Below are 20,042 nucleotides of genomic sequence, written 5' to 3' on the forward strand. Positions count from 1 at the left end.
ATACAAGCAAGGGTGGGGATCCAGTAAAAGTGGCATTGCCAGCACCATTTTGTTTTCTGTCACAGGTTAAGTGTGAGTGACATTTAATGACTAACTGTACACCATTTCTGCTCTGACCTTTCCAACAATTACTTTTTACGGGATTTTTGCCAGTTACCATTCAATTTAAGTTGAGAACCTTAAAAAAAACTTTCTCTCATTAGGCAGATACACTTTTAAGAAAAACAGTTATTGAAAATATTTAATATATGAAAAAATGCATGGTGAATTGCCTGATGATCAGTATATTTAACTCACATATATCAGTTCCTTCAAAAAATAATAATGTATAAATAACATCTTAAAGTGAAGGTATGCTTTCTCTCTGATTTTTGCCTCTATATTAAGCAAATTCAGTTATAAAACTAATAATGCATATTTCTTTTAGGAGAAAAGAGGTAAATTGCAGAATGAGGCTAAATTCTTTTATATGAATTTTGTAACCTCCTTGAAGTGAAAAAGTAGTAATTCCAGGGTTTTTGAAACTGTATTATTTATTCCCTTCAGTTTTTAACATTTTTCTGACATAAATATCTATGAGATCATATTATGGCATCATTAAAACATTGTATTTGAACAAAGGATGAAGTTAACATATATTATTTGTATATAAAATAGTTCACTGTGGTATATCATATATTTCAAAGAAACCTATATGCTCTCTGTTTTTGACACAGATAGTTTTTAAGTGAAATCTACCAAGGCTTAATATTTTACATCAATCAAATTTCCGTCTGTTCTTCCCCTCTCGTTCCAAGTTGATGGTTGAAGCATATGGGGAATAATCAATTTAGAAACTTTACTGCCTGTTCTATAGCTGACCAGAAGTTTAGTCATCAACTGTACCCCAATATTTGATGAATATTATATACATATCTCTGAATCTAAAGAGTTATAGGGTAATTCTTGTAAAAGGTAAACAGTTACTATTTGTATTCATCAAGTTCATTAGAGGAGTTATCAAAGGACTCTATATCTGACCCTTTGAACAATTTTTTGAAAAGAATTTGTAAAACAGGACTGATCTAGCCAAGCATTTCAGTCTCCTCGAAATCAAACTAACATTTGTGATTTGATTGAAAAAAGGCTTAAAATTTCTTCTGTACAGAGCAGCTTTTTCCACTGATTCAATAACTTCATGTATTTTTAATTTTATGTACTACAGGCATGTTATTACCATATAACTTTTAATATTTTTGGTTTGGGATAATTTTAAATTTTTTGATTTTAATGGGATACTTGCTACATTATCTTTCTAATGTAAATGATGCCTTTAAAAAAATCAGTTAAAGTAGAAGGGGAAAATTATGAGATTAATTTGTTAAGTAGGCACCAAAAATGAATGATGTTTTAACATACCTTCTGTTAAGAAAGGCAGATCTGCTCCTACTAACACAAAAATTTATGAGGACAAATTTTAACCTAGAACTATTCCCCTTGTCAAGTATTTGGTGAATATTTTGTGTCCAGGTAACATAATTGTGCTTTTTTTTTTTCACAAAAGGCTCCCAAGAAGAACATAGTTTTAAATAGCATTCCTGACATCACCTCCTGCTGTGATTTTACTTAGTTTGAAGAAGTAAACATTAATTTTGTTACTTAAATTCTAATGAAATAGATGCAAATGAACCCAAATCACAAAGGGGCCACATTAAATTGATCTTAGGTTTACTTTGTGAAGACACATTTCCTCTGAAAGAGAAAAATGAAAGGATTGTATAAATTCTAGACTGTTTCCACTACATCATTGAAGAGATTTGTATCATACACCTGTTCTGGGGAGGAATAACTGTTTTTTATAGAATGTACATTAAAACTTTCTATCTTCAGAAGAGTTTTACAGTCATTTTTTACAGAATCACTTGTATTTTGTGTAATATGATAGCTATGTGATCATACCATTTTACAGTTAGAAAGCTAAGGCACAGATAGTTCAAGTAAAGGGTAGTATCAGGTTTGTTTTTAAATCTTTGGACTTATTGGGATGTTACAGAGATAAGTGGAAATGTTTCCAGGATTTCATGTTCAGGAAAATAGAAGCAGACAATAATTAAAATTTTTATTGGGGTTTCTAGTCTATAGCATTTCCAAATTATGGTAAAACATAGATTATGCCCAACAAAAGCTAAAAATGTGAAACTTAGACTTCAGATCCCTGATAGTGACTCAAGTGGTCAAAATACTGAGTTGATTTTGTTGTCGTTTGTGTGTGTGTGTGTGTGTGTGTGTGTGTGTGTGTGTGTGTGTGTGTGTGTGTACCTGTCTGGATTCTTAGCTAGTAAACTTAAGAAAAAGTTTTGTACATATGAACTCAGATATATTATGACTCCTCTTTAAAAATCAATTACTTTGTACCTTAGCTCATTCTTCTGTAAAATGGGAATAACAGGTTTTGACAAAAAGAGACTCAGCTCTAGGTTTTCAGTTTGTACTATACCAATTCATTATTTTTAAAATAATATTTTAAGTTTGCCATCTTTTGATCTGGTGAATAATTGACAGGAAATTTGAAATATTTTCAGTGAAATGTTTATTACAAATGAAATACCTGGATGGAAAGAATCTAAAATTCTCTGTCCTTTTCTAGGATTTAAGAAACAGGTGGGCATACTCTATTTCAGTGAATCTTCTGTATGGTATCTGAGGAACCAAGGAAATTGGCTACATGTCTATAGCTGGCTATTACAGTAACTACTTCTCAATCTACTTTTCTTTAAAAAAAAAGACCTTAATGAAATAGTGTCATGAATAATATCTTGGAAAAGTTGAAAACCTAAAACCTTAAATTTATTCATTTTATCCTTGAGGAATCTTTCCTGGTGTAGTCATGGCTAATCATTTATTTCTTTTACTATCATTCCTAATTTGCTTTTGACTCTGATGCTTCCTTGTTGATGAAAATGCTTGGTTCTCAGGTCCAAACAGATTCCAAATAGCTTTTAGAACCCCTTGTGGTTAGGAGACTGAAGGAAGGGTCTTGTCCTATTAATGTGGTCAAAAGCAGCCATGTTTCCTTCATGCAAAGCGTAAGCTATTAATAGGTGACAAATTGGTCCATAGTCTTCTTTATCCCAGCTGAATGTGGAGACATCAGTGGAAACTTGAGGAGGTGCTTCTGGCAGGCTCTGTCTGATGCAGTTCACCTCTCTAAGATATGTTAGTGATGGGTTTGAGTGTGCTTTGTAGATCTATCTCCATTACGAAATCTTTGAAGATCTGCAGTCATGAGAGAAATACAATTTACCCTGACCTCTGATAGGTGCACATTTCACTGGTGAGTGCCGCACTGTTTCTTTACTATGGTAAATACTCTTTTTTTTGTTTTGTTTTTCTTGGTATAACATTCTAGGAATGGGGTCGCTTTGCTCACAGAGTGTCTTCATTTGCACATGTCTGCCTCGTGTCAGTAGATTTAATTTCGTAGAGGCATAGCTTTAGCATGATGGAGTATATCATTATATTTCAGTTTCATGTGGTGTCTTCTGGTTGTCCCCTCGCCCCACCTTCTGATACCTAATGGAGAGGTGGCCACAGGTTTGCAGAGTTGCAGAATTTAATGAATTGCCAAAGTGAGGCCCTCATTAGGGAAAAGTCCATTCTTCATTGTTCCTCATTCAAGTGTGCAAAGGTTCATTTTTCTTTAGGGATACATTCACTTTCTAAAGGGAAATCTGACTATCTGTAGTCTCCCTTTTTAATTTCATAAAAGTCAGCTCTCTAATCATAATACGTAATCATAAATGTGGGGAATCAATCACTTATAAAAGCACAATGTGGCACATGGTCTGAAGAAGTTCATCTTTTTCTCCGGTTATCCTTGCTACTTTTCATAGTGAATGTTGAAACAACTAAGAATTCAATAAAGTGAAATTTCATCTTTGTAGTATTGAAATGTATCTAGTTGGTATTATTTAGAGGACATGAAAATTTAGATTTAGGTTATGTTCTCAGAGTTTGGGACGCTGGAAAAAGTAACCCTCAATCACAGCTGTACCTTCTTTGTAAAAATAGGGCTTGAATAAGAATTTTAGTTTTGACTAATTTAATTTGTGTACTTGCTAACTCGTGAATGTAAACTAGTTTTTCCATAGGCAAAACTGAAAGAGTAAAAACTGAATAGAAAAGGCAACACCTCATGAAACTTAATGGAAAAATGTTGAATTCAGAAATCTTTAGGAGAAATGAAAATGAGGAATTGATCTTTCTTAAACTTACTTCTGAAGCACTCTAAAATTCCCTCCAGTGCTTTTAATGGAAACTAGAGAGAGACAGCCATCCCCTAGTGTGATTCCCTACTTTTAAACTAAACAAGTGACCTTTTCCTTGGTATTCGTGGTGAGATCTGTGATGGGGAGGAAATTAAAGTGGAATTAAAAGAGTCTCAAAGTAGAAACACATTGATAAAAATTATGAAATCCACTTTTTATAATAATAAAGCTAATCATCCCTGGATTGTTGAGAGATTGAATACTTAATTGCTATTTTCTTATTAAACTGACTTGGAAATTTCTGGTACTTTTCTGCAAGTGCTTCCCCCATTCAATATGGGGTAGTATAACATCATGTTTACCTGAATCAAATGTGATTTGATCACACTTATTAACAAAGCATAACATTTTTTTTATAAAAGAAAATGTGTTTTGCTCTGCTCGAGAAATTGAAAATCTGACATTGCAAATTACTGATTTAAAATTATGTAATGGATGTAAAGTAATCCATTTGTAAGATTGAGGGGAAAAGGTGTTTTCTTATTGTGTACTCTTAGATTAGAAAAGAGAAACTTTGGGGGATATGTGAGAAGATCCTAATTATTTCAACCATAACTGAAAACTGGAACCTAGCTCCTATGAGAACCTACACAGTCACTTTTAGGGAAGTTTAGAGCAGCAGGATTCTAAATGGTCCAGCCTAATAGATTCTATTTCCAACCATGCTTCTTCATCTCAAACTTTTACCGTGAATCTGAAAGATGAGGACAATCATTTCCTTGTCTTATCAGGAATGGCAGTTGAATTAAAAACTCTTCCTTACCTAAAGTTCCCCTAGTGTTCATATCTCTAAAATATTCTTATGGCTTAGCTGTTTTCCTATAAAGTGGAACAAAGTGAGAAGAATTAGATGGCTGATATTTGAGCATTGTAAAAAGCCAGACCCCTTTTGTCTGATTAATTTACGTTGCTTGACTCTAGTGCAGTGGATAGTGCTGGACTTGAAGTCACTAACAAATTCAGATTCCTTTATTAACTCTTTGATTTGGGGCAAATCACTTACTGTCTGACTTGGTTTCTAAATAAAATAGGAATAACAACAGTACCCACCGTGGAAGATTGTTGCAAAGATAAAATAATATTTACAAAGTGCTTTGCAAAACTTAAAATGCTATATAAATCCTAGGGATTATTGTTGCCATTCAGTCTTTTCAGTTGTGTCCCACTCCTTGTGACTCAATTTGGATTTTTACTGGCAAAAATACTGGAATGGTTTATAATTTTCCTTCTCCAAGTCATTGTTGTTACTACTATTGTTGTAATAGAGTCACAATAACCCTTTAATTGTCAAATATTTACTTTCTCTTGCTTCTTTGAAGATATAATTTAAGACTCCCTTCTTTTGCACTGATCTTTTCAAAGTTGAAGAGTATAAGGGGAATTTTTCTAAATGCCCCAGCTATTAGAGACACTATTAGAATGTGATTGGAGTAAATTCAGTCTTTGTGGCACTAGTTTATAGAACCAAAACATGTCTAACAAAACATAAATGCAGTTGTCTAAAATTTTTTATAGAAAAAGATACCTCATTTAGTTCATAACTTGTAGATTTTGTAAATAGTACTCAGTTAAACATTCAGTTCCTCTAGGAAACACTTTGGATATGACCCATTTCCCATTCTCTATTCCATGACTTATATGTGCATAAAGCATAGATTGGATATGTTTCGAGTTGCTTATACATTTGACTCTTCTGTTATAATCAGCTTGACATCGTCCGTACAAATGGTAGGAAGAATGATATAAAATACTGGAGAGTCCAAAAAATCCTTTTCTCTAACTTTAAATTTCATTCAAGACTCTCATGCCCCCCGGCACAGGGAGTTGCCGCATCTAAATCTAGTTCAGATCAGCTTTAATGTTTTAATAATATGGTATATAATTAGGAAGCCAGGAGAAGAGGTATAAGACTCCCATGGATAGCAGGAAAGGAGATAATTCTTGTAGTGTTTCTAGTAGAAAGTGCATAGGACTAAGGGCCAAGAAAGATGGATTCTCAACCCAACTGTACCACTAAAGTTGAAAACTTTAGACTCTCACTCTGGGACTATAAAATGAAGATTAAGTTAGAGCGCCTCAAAAACCCCGTCCAACTATGATATCTAAGTTTATTGTGTTTATTAATATATAATGTTGTTGTCCCAAGTTCTGTTATTCTTAGCTTTTATTTTTATAGGTATATTTTAGAGATCACAAAGCGCTTTGATATAAATAGACAACCAATCTCAAAATCAGGAAGACCTAGATTGATATCCTGTCTCTGATACATATTAACTGGGTAATCATGGACAAGTTACTTAACCTCTTGGTGCAACTCTTTTAAAGCAATTATCATAAAACTGTAAATTTAGATTTGTAGATAAATGTAGATAGAGAGAATTTCCACACCTGGAAGTCCCCACTAGGAAATCATTGGTCTAGACTCCTCCCCAAAGGAGGATGAACTATATATGATCTCTTTAGCAGTGAGTTGATCACATTGCAATGAGACTCAACTCTATTTCATGTCTTACCACTAGTTGTAAATGAGAACAAGGACAATTTCCAACCACATTATATAAATCTTACAGTTTCTAATACAGTGGATCCAGGGGGCACTCAGTAACTATGTATTGGTAATGTTAAATGCATGCTCATGTAGATTTTTAAGTAAATGTATGCTTGTGTATGAAATTTTCAGTTTGCCAGATTTAATTTTAAAAATTATGTTTCCAAAAGAATGTAGGAGTTGATCATGGTCATATAAAGCAGTAAAATTATTAAAAAAATAATTTTTCAGAAACAGTTTTTTGAAATATTGTCATAAGAGTCTGTGAAAAGATCTAATTGTAATTAGAGGTTCCACTGGTATTTTCTGGAGTCATGTGCATTTTTCTTTTGTAATTTCTTGTGTCATGTGAAAATCTTTTATATTATGACATCTATTTACAAAGGAAGAAAAATAATGTATTTTATTCTTTATGCTAGCATATTACTTTGTAGGGTACAATACCTTTGTGAATGTTGTTTGGTGTCCCTTTTTAAAAAAAGAAGCCAAGGATATTATATATGTATGGAAATATTTCCCAGTGAATGCTGCTTCTTATCTAGCCAAGTGCATGGACTCGCTCTTTATTGGTTTTTATTTATTGACTTTATTGGTTATCTTATATAAATCATTATTTATTTGGTAAAAAAAAAAAAATCTGTTTGGAGGGGTTTAACTTAAGACTACTGACTTCTCCTGGGACATTTTGTTCTCTTTTCTAGGAGTACTTTATAATTCTTGTGTGTGTGTGTGTGTGTGTGTGTGTGTGTGTGTGTGTGTGTGTATAAATATTATATACATACATATATACATACATATAATTCCTTTTAAACTCAATAGGAAAATGAGGGGGAGAATTTCTACTTTGATTAAAATGATAGGCAGAAGGGTATAAAACTAATTTGAAATTGGGAAAATTACTAAGGATTTGCCATTTTTATTGTTAGGTAAAAAAAATTAAGTTAATAAGGGGCAGCTAGGTGACACAGTGGCTAGAGCACTGGCCCCGGAATCAGGAGGACCTGAGTTCAAATCCAGTCTCAGACACTCAATAATTACCTAGCTGTGTGACCTTGGGCAAGCCACTTAACCCTATTGCCTTGCAAAACCCTAAAAAAAATTAAGTTGATGAATCCCAGATATCTAGAGGACTTTTGAGGGAGGTATAGGACCATTAAAAACAAAAGATGTATTAATAGAATTTATTCGTTTTTGAAGTGCTTTGTCAGTACTCCAGGTAATAATCCTCACCATAAACCAGTAAAATAATCCAGTTATTGCTATTGCCATATTCCAGAAGAGAAGTTGAAGTTCATGAGGTTCAGGGACTTGCTCATGGTCATGAGTCTAGTGTCAAATATGGGAATTCAAACCAGGCTGTCCTGACTATGTAATGCCACACTGCTTACCTTCCCAATGGAGCCGTTTTGTTAAAATTTCTAATGCCATCATTTCTTTTCTGGAAACTTAATTCTATGAGTCAACAGGTTTTTCTCCCTGGATCATTTTTAAAACAGGTTATCATTTATCATTTTCAAATTTCTCTTTACAAAATAACTATTTAAACAATGATTTTGAAACATATTTTCAGAAAGTTTTAGGAATTTCTATGTCTCTCCTTTTACATATCATTTCATACTCATAAAACCTTTTGATTAAATTCCCAATGCTTAATTATCTGTTTGAACATGTATGTACCTCAGAAGAAAGTGAAATGGTAAATTATGCTCTCAGAATAATCTATATCCAGTTTTTAATACTTCATTTCTACATGGAAAGAAAATCTGACTAGCTAAATGTAAGTCTTTACTTAGCAATTCAATCCTTTTCACCATTGTTTTTTTTCCTAATAGTTAGTTATACTTTGCAAAATAAGTGAAATGTGAAAACTAGAAGCTATCTGAAAATTCAAAAGAATTAGAAATGAAACAGGACTATATGGTTTTGTGTGTTCCAGGAATCTTTTTGGTCAAAAAGTCAACAAAACTGATATGGGGTTCTTTTCAAGATACTATGAATCTACACATTACCTTACTCTCATTTGTGAGACTCTCTTTCAAAAATACAACATAATTCACAGTGTTGTGGGAGATCTACATAAAGAAAAACTTCCTTATCTACAAAAAATAATGAGGTTGTATTGAAGAAGCCTGGGTCCTAAGGTACTCCAAATAGATTATACTGTTATTCTTGCTGCCTGCAACTCTGAAAAAAAAAGTTTAACAGAACAGGGTATTTGTGGGAAATTTTTCCAAACTTCATTCACATGTAATGTCAAAAGGAAAATATCAATTAGTAGGTACTAGAAGAAGAAGAATGATTAACATTCAGTTTTGCAAAGTCTTTAACATGAATTTTCATTTTTTGAATCTTATACTAACATTACAGTAAAGTTAAGTCCCACAGGTATGAACCCCATTTTACAGACAAGGAAACTGAATTTAAAATACCTGGCCCAGGCTAAATGTTTGAGTAAGTTTTTGAACTTAGGTCCTCCTGACTCCAAGGCCATTGTGTCTGCACACTAGGCCTTGCTACCACTAAAATATCCCAAACTTTGCACTCGTTCTCTGATTGGGACTATTTCCTGTCTTTCCAGACAATGAATGCAATAATTTCTTGTCTTTATCTGTCATTAAAACAAACTAGGTTCCCCCCCCAAAAAAAATCTATGTTGAACCTCTACTACACCATACTTGATTGAGCACTATTTATGTTATCTTGAAAATTATAATACTATATTTCAATTCAATTCATTTCAGCAAGCACTAAGCTTGTTATTTTGCAAGGTGGTGAGATGGCAATCATTAGATTGTGAGCTCCTTTAGGGCAGGGGCTTTGTTTTTCCCTCCCTTTTTTTTTTTGAATGCCCATTGCTTAGCACAGTGACAGAGATATAGTAGGTGCTTAATCAATGTTTATTGATTTATTGTTAAAGATGAAACAAGAAATAATCAAGGTCTTCAGTGAACTAATATTCTTGAAAAGCAATGTTAAATTCAGGAATAGTTGGTAAAAATCATAATATAAGTAAATGAGAGACATCATAAGATTGGGATTAGGGAGAAATCATTTGTAGATATGTGTTTGGAGGATAGGGCAGAGATTAGAGAAGGCTCCTTGTAAGTATTTGAAAATCAACTTGAAGGAAAGGAAAGCTATTTAACATGAGAAGAAAGGGACAAAAACATTTTAGACTAGAGGTCAATGTATCCAAAGGCTGGACAGCAGCAAAACAAACAAAAGAACATGTGTAGAGTGCATTTATTTTTGTAAAATTCTATAATTCAGACTCTATAATGATACTTACCCCCACTTAATCTATTGAAAACAATTTTATTTTATTACAAAGTGATTATGTTTCATAGATTTACATCAGGAAAACAAGCAATTCACGTTTGAGGAAGAGAGTAAGTAGAAGCCTAAGCAATGAAAAATATTGTCATGTGCCCCAGTTTTAGCTTCTGAAAGTCAAGTCCTGCTCTAGAGAATATGTAACAATGGACTAGGTTCTTTTTTGACAATAGCAGAATTAAGCTATCCTCGCAAGGTGTTTCAGGGAAATGCAGTTTGAACCAGTTCGCACGCTCACTACCAACGGAAGTTTCTTTGGTCTGTTATGAACTCCTTGAGAGAAGGGATTATGTTTTATTTTTTTTTGTATCTTTGTATCCCAATCTAATGATGAGGTCTCTCATTTATTTATATTATGATTTTTACCGATTATCTTGAATTTTAACTTACTGTTCTTCAAGGATATTAGTTCACTGAAGGCCTTCATTATTTCTTGTTTCATCTTTAACAATCAATACAAGATATTCTTGTATCTTCAGCCTTTGACACCATGCTAGGAACTAGTAGATGCTCAGTAAATATTAGTTGATTGATGCTTTTAAGGAGTAGAAAAGAACATAAGGAAAAATTATCTTGGCTTTGATCTCAGAAAGAAAAACTCCTCAGGGATATTGCATATGCCTAACTCTTTGCAGTTCTTCTAAGCTTCTATAATATATAGAGAGGGATCGAGAGTATTTCAGAACACTGGATCTAAAAACAGCCCTGAATAGGAAGGAGGCTAGAATTGTGGTGTGAGACTCTGGGTTGTACAGTATCAAAGGTCATTCCAATGACCCTGGGTCTCTAACTCTTCACATTTCAGTTATTTGTATTTATGGTTCTTCCTGCCTCTCCATCGTTCTTCCTCTTCCCTCTCCTTCTCCTAAAGTCTCTAGTTAACTGAGTAAAACTAAATGAAGTAAAAATATTTCTGCTTAAAGTGTTTGATTAGTAAGATAAATTCATTTGAAATTAATCAAAAGAAAACAGTCAAAATTGAGAGGGTATACTCACATTTGTCTTCCATTGACATTTTCTGGAATTTATGGCCAATCAGTAAACTTTGACTCTATTTCTCCTTGTATAGTGAGAGTAGGGGGAGGTGGTACAGTGGATAGAGGTGGGCCCTGGAGTCAAGAGGACCTGAATTCAAATTTGGTATTGTCTAACTTGATACTTACTGGCTAGCTGTGTGACCTTGAGCAAGTCACACAACCCCATTGCCTTACATCAAAACAAATTTAGAAGCAATAAAGGGGTTTGTGTCTCCCCATTAGATTGTAACCTCCTAGAGGACAGTGATTTTCTGCCTTTATTTGTATCTCCAGCACGGTGCCTGTCACATATAAAGCATTTTATTTTTATTTTTATTTTTTTAGGTTTTTGCAAGGCAAGTGGGGTTAAGTGGCTTGCCCAAGCCCACACAGCTAGGTGATTATTAAGTGTCTGAGATCAGATTTGAACCCAGGTACTCCTGACTCCAAGGCCGGCGCTTTATCCACTACGCCACCTAGCTGCCCCTATATAAAGCATTTTGATAAATGCTTGTTGACTTAAAATATCAAAAAGTACATTCATTAATAGTAGTAATGTATTTTTCTCATGACTTTATTGTCAGACCATTTTGTTAAAATTTTTCTTTAGAAAGTAAAAAAGGAATTCAAAGGATTCTTTTAGCTTGATAGTTTCTCGAGATAACATTTTCCTTTTAATCAATCCTGTTCTGGATTTTGTAGCAGAATTATGTGGATTTAGCTACTTAAAGTCTTTCTTTAATAATCAGCAGCCGTTTTTTTTTTACTACTCCTACTACACGATATCCAATAAATCCCAGGTCTTTCTCAGAGTTCCAAAATAGTGCCTAAACACAGTCAGAAAGTGTTGAGAAAATGTTTATCAGAATCAATCAACTATCTTTTTACAGTATGAGAATCTCTTTTTTCACGAAACACAGTTCCTTCCCCCTAAAGGCTTCTTTCACTATCTTCACTCAAATCAAAACACCAGTCTCTGCTTTTTCAGCAAAAAAAAAAAAAGATGCAAATTTGAAGTTTGGGGAAGATTTAGGGGAAATGAAAATTTATTCCCTTTGACATTAGATCATGCTGGAAAAATAAGTGAACATGGAGTGATTTCCCAGACACAAGTTTATCAGCATTCAGAAACTTTGGTAGTTGAATTTTAGCAAGGAAGCAAATCACAAACAAAATCAAATGGCTCATATTTACTAATAGAATAGTGATTGTAACTCTGCATAATAGTGACTATTATGAATACAATGTAGCTGGCAATAGGGAACCCACTATTCTAGTAGCTTTTTAATATTGGTTCTGTTCTTCCCGGGATCCATCCACATCTTTTACCAATCATCTCATAATCAGTGACCTGTAAGGCAGATAATGTCCAATTGGAGTGAAATAGAACAATCTCACTGTACTCATTCTTGCTCCTTACCCAAGCACCTCAATCAATAATGGACCTATGAGGTCAAACCTCATTCTTTAAAGCAAAAGACAGAAACTTTGAGACCCCATCCAGATTATGTATTGAATTGGAAGTTTGTGCACAGTCCTCTGTAGGTGCTTAATAAATACCTGGAGAATGAAACCGATGCTATTTGAAATAAAGGCACCATTGGCTGGGCCTTTAAGGATTTGTTGTTGGAGATTTTCATTGGGATCATTTTGGGGAGGGGATAAGGGAGTCCAGGGCTTGGTGAGTGGGTATGACCTGTCCTGCATCACTGTGATAGTCAGTTGATGATATTTCCCAGGACCAAATGATAATATAATACAATAAAGTTGGGCTTTGCAAAAATAGCTTTTCCTTCAGAGAAGGAAAGAGCTCAGAAATCCTCAGGGAAAACATGTTAGTGCTGTATAGAAGCTTCAGATGAAGAGTTTTCTCTTTTATTTTAATCTACAACTTTATAATTTCAGTATAAAGAGAGAAGCATTTTAAAAAAGTAGAGCTTCTTGAGAGTTTTTTTTTAAACATTGCATTAGTGTAATTATGAGCTTTGTTCCTCTAGATTGCCTATGGTAGGTTGACTCTGTCGATTGGAGTACTCTGATCATGGAGCCAAGGCTTAATACTACTTAATGCTTCTCCATATGAGGTATTCAGCTTTACTTTGTTCCATAGTTGTAGATTGTACTTGGAGGTGTACATAGAGCATGAACCTGGGTATGCTGGCGTACTTGAAAGCAAGCTTTAACATTGCCTTCCTTCCTCCAATCCCCATTCCCCTTACATCTGACTCATGTTCTAAGTTTGTTTCCCTAACTCCAACCAGTTCTTCTTCAGAAGACATAATTTTCCTTAGATTGGACTGAGAGTGAGAATAAATGATTGGATGCAAATCCATCACCACTCCAGATAACAGTGCTGCTTGGAACATGTGTCTTACTATCTTAGGAATAAATGAGGAACAACATTTTTATCCTTTAAACTATTCAGTAAATATTATTGACCTATGTGGTCTTATACTGCCAGGGATGTGGAGCATTTTGTACCTTCTTAATTGGAAGAGAATTAGACTTAACAGAGCATCTACCAGTTTGAAGTTCTTTGTTGAAATGGCCACTAGCCATAAATTTAATCATCTATGATAAAAATATAGGTAACAAAGGAGCAAGCCAATTCATAGCCAATAACTAAACTATGTTTATTGGACAAGGGAATATTTCCCCTCAAAGATTACTTGGGTTGTCAACAAAACATAAGATTTTGCTGATGTTATCATCTGGTCACACATTTATTAACCAAGGACCTACCACCAGAGGTCATCTACCAAAGGCATTGGTACCCTTCAACTTGTAGTCCAGGACTCCCAAGTGAAAACTTTTATTTCTACCCCACTGACCCTTAGTGTTTCTCTTCCTGGTGTTTATGGTGACTTGAATCTCCATCTATGAAGCATTAAATGTTGCAACAGAGGGATAGAAGCTTCCCAATATTTGTCACGCATCCAAGGAGCCAGTCATCTCTCAACAAAACAGGAAGACTTGGGTTCCTTTTCCCTCCTGGGTCTGTTTCGCTATTTTAGGGAGCTTCACTTCTCCCTACATTGAGGAGCTGGAGGGGTCTGAAGCAAGGGCTCCTGAAAGAGTGAGGGACAAAGACTAAAGCTGCTATTTTTTTGCCCATCTGCCACGGCTTGAGGTGTATTCATTATTAATGGAGGTAGTGCAGTTGCTGCTCAGATATGCAGCCCTGCCTGCGTAAATGAGACATTCTTCAGCAAATTGCTTCGTTTTTTGATTGCTGATTGTACGCGTGTCACCAAGCTGACTCAAGGTTCATCGATGCATGCTCAGTAAATTAGAAAGAACATAACTATGGATCAGCCAAGAGAATGAATTCTGTGCCTACAATGACCCAGGGCCATTTAATTTTCTGCTTAATTTTGTTGCAGTCAGTTTGCATTTTGGGTTATTATGCAGTAGGAAATTAACAATAAATAACAAATTTGGTCCTCCTGTGCTTGTAATGATATTTTTATAAATCTTTGTAATGCTGTTTTTAAAAGGATCAAGGTCTGTGCCAGTCTGATACCCCAGCAAGTATGTGAAGAGGGAAATAAAGAGGAAAATACATTATTCCTGCCAGAATGTTGTTAAATAGCTAAGATTTTTCTTTCTTTCTCTTTCTCTTTTTTTATTAGTATTTTGCTTTAACTTAAGATCTCTTCCTCTCTTTCTTAGATAACTTGAGGAAAATGGAAACTGATGAGCCTCAGGACATGTCCCAAGTTTCAGGTGAGATTCTTATAAGATATGGATATGTGGATATTAAGTTCTGATCAGTCAATGAACTACTACAACCCTAATTAAAATACTTACTTGAGGATAAGGGACAATCTGCAAAAACAAAGGGTTGAAGGCAGACAATATTGCCATTTGGCATCAATCAATAAGAATTTATTAAATACCTGTTTATGGGTCAGACACTTAGGCTTTGAGGACATAAGTGCAAAGAATGAAACAATCCTACTTGTGAACTTGAACTTGAAGCAATTATTACAGTTTGAGAAAAGTTAACATATAGCACTATTGATGAAAAAAGTGATTCTTTTGTGAAATCTGGAATTACTGTTGGGGGAGTGGGGAATATGTTTTTTACTGATGGGGAAAAATATCTAATTGTCATATGTTGGACTTAGAACAAAGGAACACCAAATCAAAATGATGGTAGTTTTCAAAACATCACAGGAAAGGTAAACTCTGGAAGGACACCAAAAATTGTAGAATTGAAATGAGTCCTTGAAGAACACCAAGTGCGTTTTTCTGAACTTTATGTTGAGAAGGTTCATCTTATGTCTGGATACTCAGGAACTGGAGAAATGAGTAATCTGATGATTAGATCTGTTAAGAATTCAGTCTTCACTAGATTCCTTCAGGTTCCCAGAGGACGAGAGAGAGAGAGAGAGAGAGAGAGAGAGAGAGAGTGAGAGAGAGAGAGAGAGAGTCTTCTAGCAGAGCCCACAAAATAAGACTAGCTGAGATGTATCCCTCTGCAATCGGAGGGCCCATCTGTGTGTCCATTCCTCTCCAAAGGGGCCCGGATGCGTCAGCCACAGTGGCTTCAACTGACTTTGGTTTTTCGGTTTTTAGTATTTGAGAGTGGGCTGCTTCACCTCAGTCAAATTAAAGTCAATCACAGAAGGGTGGCCCCTATCAGTGAATGGCTTATAACTGTCACATGTGGTTCAGCTATCAGGCTCCAAATTTTATGGTAATAATTTTGTTTACTGTATTTTGAGTTAGCTTAGTCACCATAACATAAAACATCACAAATACAGTTTGAGCCTGACTAATGGGGGCCATCCTTTTAAGATAAAATAAAAAACAGAGCTTTCAAATATTCTAAGAACACATCCTGAATGTGTCCAGACTACATAATTTACTTATTTGAAACAGCTGTTTCAGGGATATCTTTCATGTCCAAAATACAGGATCTGTTCTGAACTTTATCTATAAAGCAAGTGATTCCTAAGGGAATTGGATCTGCTCAGTGCCTGTTGGGTGAGATGTAGGATTACAGGAGATTTTTAGACCTCCCTCATAGAGGAAGGTCTTGTTCACTACTGTTTGTCCCACATGCCTTGAAGTTAATGATAGAATGAAGAGGAAGGGAATGTTTACAAATTTTCCAGTGACCAAAAAAGGCCAGTTTCAGGTTCTTGAAGTCTCAAAAAAATTTCTTTTCCTCTTCTATCCTTCTAATGTTCCACTTTGGGTGTCTTGAGTTGAGGTTTTGTTAGATGCATTTGAGTAGCATAAGACTCGATTCTGGGATTCCTAAAGGAGAATTGAGGATTAGCAAGGAATCTCAGATTCCATTTAGTCCAAAATCTTCATTTTATAGAGAAGGATACTAACCTGGAATGGTTAAATGACATGTCCATGGTCCCACAGGGAACCAACAAATAGATGTGGGATTTTAGCCAGAGTCCTTTGATTAAGGGTCAATATTCATTTCATTGTACTATCCTGTCTGCTTTCTCCCTTTTATTCTGATATTATCTATAGTGTTTTCTAGAAGTAGCGACTTTTGGCATAACTGAGTTAATTACCAGTATCCAGATCCAGATAACAAAAATGGAATTTTCTTTTTTCCTCTGATTTTTTCCCCACTGTGGCAAAATCCTGCATATTTAATTATAGTTTGAGGATGAAAAATTATTTATTCTCCATTACTTTTGTCTAAAAAGGAAAATTTTTTATATTTCTGATTTGAACTCATTCACCATTTTGGTATATTTAATAAAATACTCTGTTGGACTTTAGTAGTATGCTGAAAATATCAAAAATTATTTTAGACTTTTTTAGTCTAATTCTGAATTTTCCAACTAGTTTTACTCTCTCTCTCTCTCTCTCTCTCTCTCTCTCTCTCTCTCTCTCTCTCTCTCTCTCTCTCTCTCCCTCTCCTTCTCTCTCTCTCTCTCCCTCTCCTCTCTCTCCCCCTACACACACACACACACACACACACACACAAAGACAGACACTTTTAATAGGAATCACGCCCCTTTAATAGGAATCAGAATGCTCTGAGGTTCAAATGAGATAGTATTACATAAAACACTTAGCAAAAGTTAAAATAATATTAAAAATAGAGAGAGAATTTTTGATATTATTATATGCTGACAAACATTTAAGTTATCTGCCATTTTTCGTAACTGGTTTGGAAGGATTAGTTGGTATTGATTTCCATGTAAGTTAGCCTACTTCTTGGAATATGTGGTTTTTCCAGTTGGAAATAAAAGTCATATCATACTTTTTTCCCTCTGAAAGTTTTACTTGAAGCAAATGGAAAAATGCTATATTAAAATAATTCAATACATTGAATCAGAAAGCTTTTCAAATCCATGACACAGAAATTTTAAAAATGACACCAGAGATTGTGGATAATTTATACAGTGTTCTTTTTTTCACAAATTATTTAATCCTTGCCCACAAAAATGCAGGCATGATCACAGTCTCTTGTCTAGAATTAATTTCTTAGATAATTTGTGAAATTATGATTTAAGTTAACATCAATCAGTTCCATTTAACTGTTCTGGGCCACCCACTCAATTTAACTGTGATGTGTATCCTTGTATAAAGAATTGAGTCCCTGTAGAAAGGGAAGAGTTAGATATTAGACAAAACAATGGATTTGGGGTCAAGTAATCTGGGTTCTAAATACTGGCTCAGCCTCTTACTACCTGTGTGACCTTCATAAAAATCACAGACCTTCTTTGGGATTCAGTTTCCTCATCTGTGAGATAAAAGGGTTGGAGTAGTTGATCCTTTTCAGTTCTAAAATGCTGAGAACAGATAGCAAATCCAGAAGAAAAGTATAATTTCATTTAGTTCACATAACCACAACTTTCCATAAGAGACTTTATTTTTGGCAAGTTTTCTCCCCAATACACACACACACACACACACACACACACAAACACACACCACATTCCTTTTTTTTTTTGCTCCTACTTTTTAAATTCTGGTTCTTTCTTTCTTCATTTCTTTTGTGTATCTTTGTCTTAAGTTAGTAAAGGTCTCTAATAGAAGACTCAGTTGCCCAGTGCTTATTGAGTGTCTGCTCTGTGCAAGATATTGCATCAGATTCTTGAATGATCTTGGTGAGAGTTTACAGAGCCCTTAGTCTTCATCATGTCCAACCTCTTCATTTTGCAGATGAGAGTCAGAGAAGTGTAATGACTTGTTTTCAGGTCACACAGGTAGTTAGTAAGTTGAATAGTTTATTAGTTATATGGAGACCTGGGATGCTGACCTAGACCTTATTCTGAATTTTATTTTTTTCAAGGACATAAAGTATCAGATTGCTACTCTCAAATAGTTTGCAAGGTAACAGGAGAGATTAGGTATACACTCCTCTAACACATACATGTTTCATTCAGATATTTTTCTTGGTCAATTGTATATGTTTCATCAAGTGTATATATTTTATTTATTTATTTATTTATTTATTTATTATATTTTATTTATTATATTTATTATATTTTATGAATTGTATATATTTTATGAAAGGCATTAATTTGTAATAAAGTAAGACCTCATTAATTTGGAGCCTGTAATTTGAACAGGGTCTAAACTTGAAGTACTAAGCAAAAGGTTAATTAAGTAAATTAATTGTATAAGCAAGCTTGTTAAGGGGAAGATAAATTATATAAGAAAACATCTTTTAAGCATTCTTAAGCATTTTAGAAGCTTATTTGGGTTTAAATCAATCATATATTGATTATGACCATACTGATACAGTAGAATGTCTTAGAGACTGTGAATTAAGATCATATAGTTAGGAAGGAACATTAGAGACTACTCAGTTTACCCCTCTCATTTTACAGATGAGGAAATTGAGGCAAGGGTACTAGTCAAACTTGAATCAAGGTCTTCCTGACTTTATGATCAGTGCTCTATCAATGACATTTGACACACCTAGCAGTTTTGTAACCTTGGGCAAATCTCTTAACCTTTCTGACCCTGAGCTTCTTAATTATTATTGATCATTAATAATAATTATTATTATAAATTATTCCAGTATGGATAATAACATTTGTATTACCTTGCACAAGACTTTAAAGCGTTATTAATATTAAATGTTACAAACATTAAAGTAGTGTGTACCCATGAGTTACTATAACTTATTCGACTTTAACATTTTTGCATTTTTGCCTACTTCTAAAAAATATGCATTTGAAAGTAATGTGTTTGTTTTTATTAACAAATCTATACAACTTTGACTCTTCTTGAATTTATACCTTATTTCTTCCCTATTACTTAATATTTATGAATTCATCAAGTGTTACTATATAAACTTATTTTATTCAAATCCCATAATCATTATATTACTATTTTCAATTATAAATATTATTGTGTGCACTCAAACTTCATTCACTTGTAAATGCCCTTTTGTATGTGTGTATTAAAAAATAGTGATTTGTGTGAAGCAAGCAAAACAGTATTATATGTAATATATTCTATTTATTTAATCATCTTAGCTCATTTATTTGCTATAAAATTATCTCCTTGTTACATTTTAAACGTAAAGTTTACTAAAATTTATCCATGCTATTCAAAATTTTTAATGCCATTTCAACATAAAAATTTTGGAAGTACTAATGATGGAAATGTTTAATTATGGTATATGACATTAGAGGTTTAGACAATAACTGCAGTATCATTTACCCACAGAGGTCACACTTACTAAAAATAATAGTAGTGATACAGTTTAAATCAGCTACTTCCTACTGTTTGACCCTGAACAAGCCACTTCCCCTCTTGGGGCATCATTTTCCTCTTCTGTAAAATGAGGGGATTAGGGTAAAAATGATTCGTAAGGTTCCCTGCCCTCAAAATAAATCT

The 20,042-nt window shown here is 34.1% G+C and overlaps 1 protein-coding gene across 20 annotated transcripts in view; it reads left to right on the plus strand.

Moving 5' to 3' along the window:
• Nucleotides 1–20,042, plus strand: part of IKZF1 (IKAROS family zinc finger 1) — a 134,454-nt gene that overhangs the window by 2,434 nt on the left and 111,978 nt on the right. For 18 of the 20 annotated variants that reach the window (XM_074198264.1, XM_074198268.1, XM_074198272.1 and 15 more), the window contains exon 2: nucleotides 14,877–14,930. In XM_074198264.1, coding sequence (XP_074054365.1) covers nucleotides 14,877–14,930 — 54 coding nt within the window. Of the gene's footprint in view, nucleotides 1–367; nucleotides 3,314–8,433; nucleotides 8,997–14,876; nucleotides 14,931–20,042 lie in introns of those variants that run through there. The other 2 variants (XM_074198266.1, XM_074198267.1) reach the window with 2 other exon arrangements.

This window comes from Macrotis lagotis, chromosome 8 (assembly GCF_037893015.1).
Source record: "Macrotis lagotis isolate mMagLag1 chromosome 8, bilby.v1.9.chrom.fasta, whole genome shotgun sequence".
Taxonomy (NCBI): Eukaryota; Metazoa; Chordata; class Mammalia; order Peramelemorphia; family Peramelidae; genus Macrotis; species Macrotis lagotis.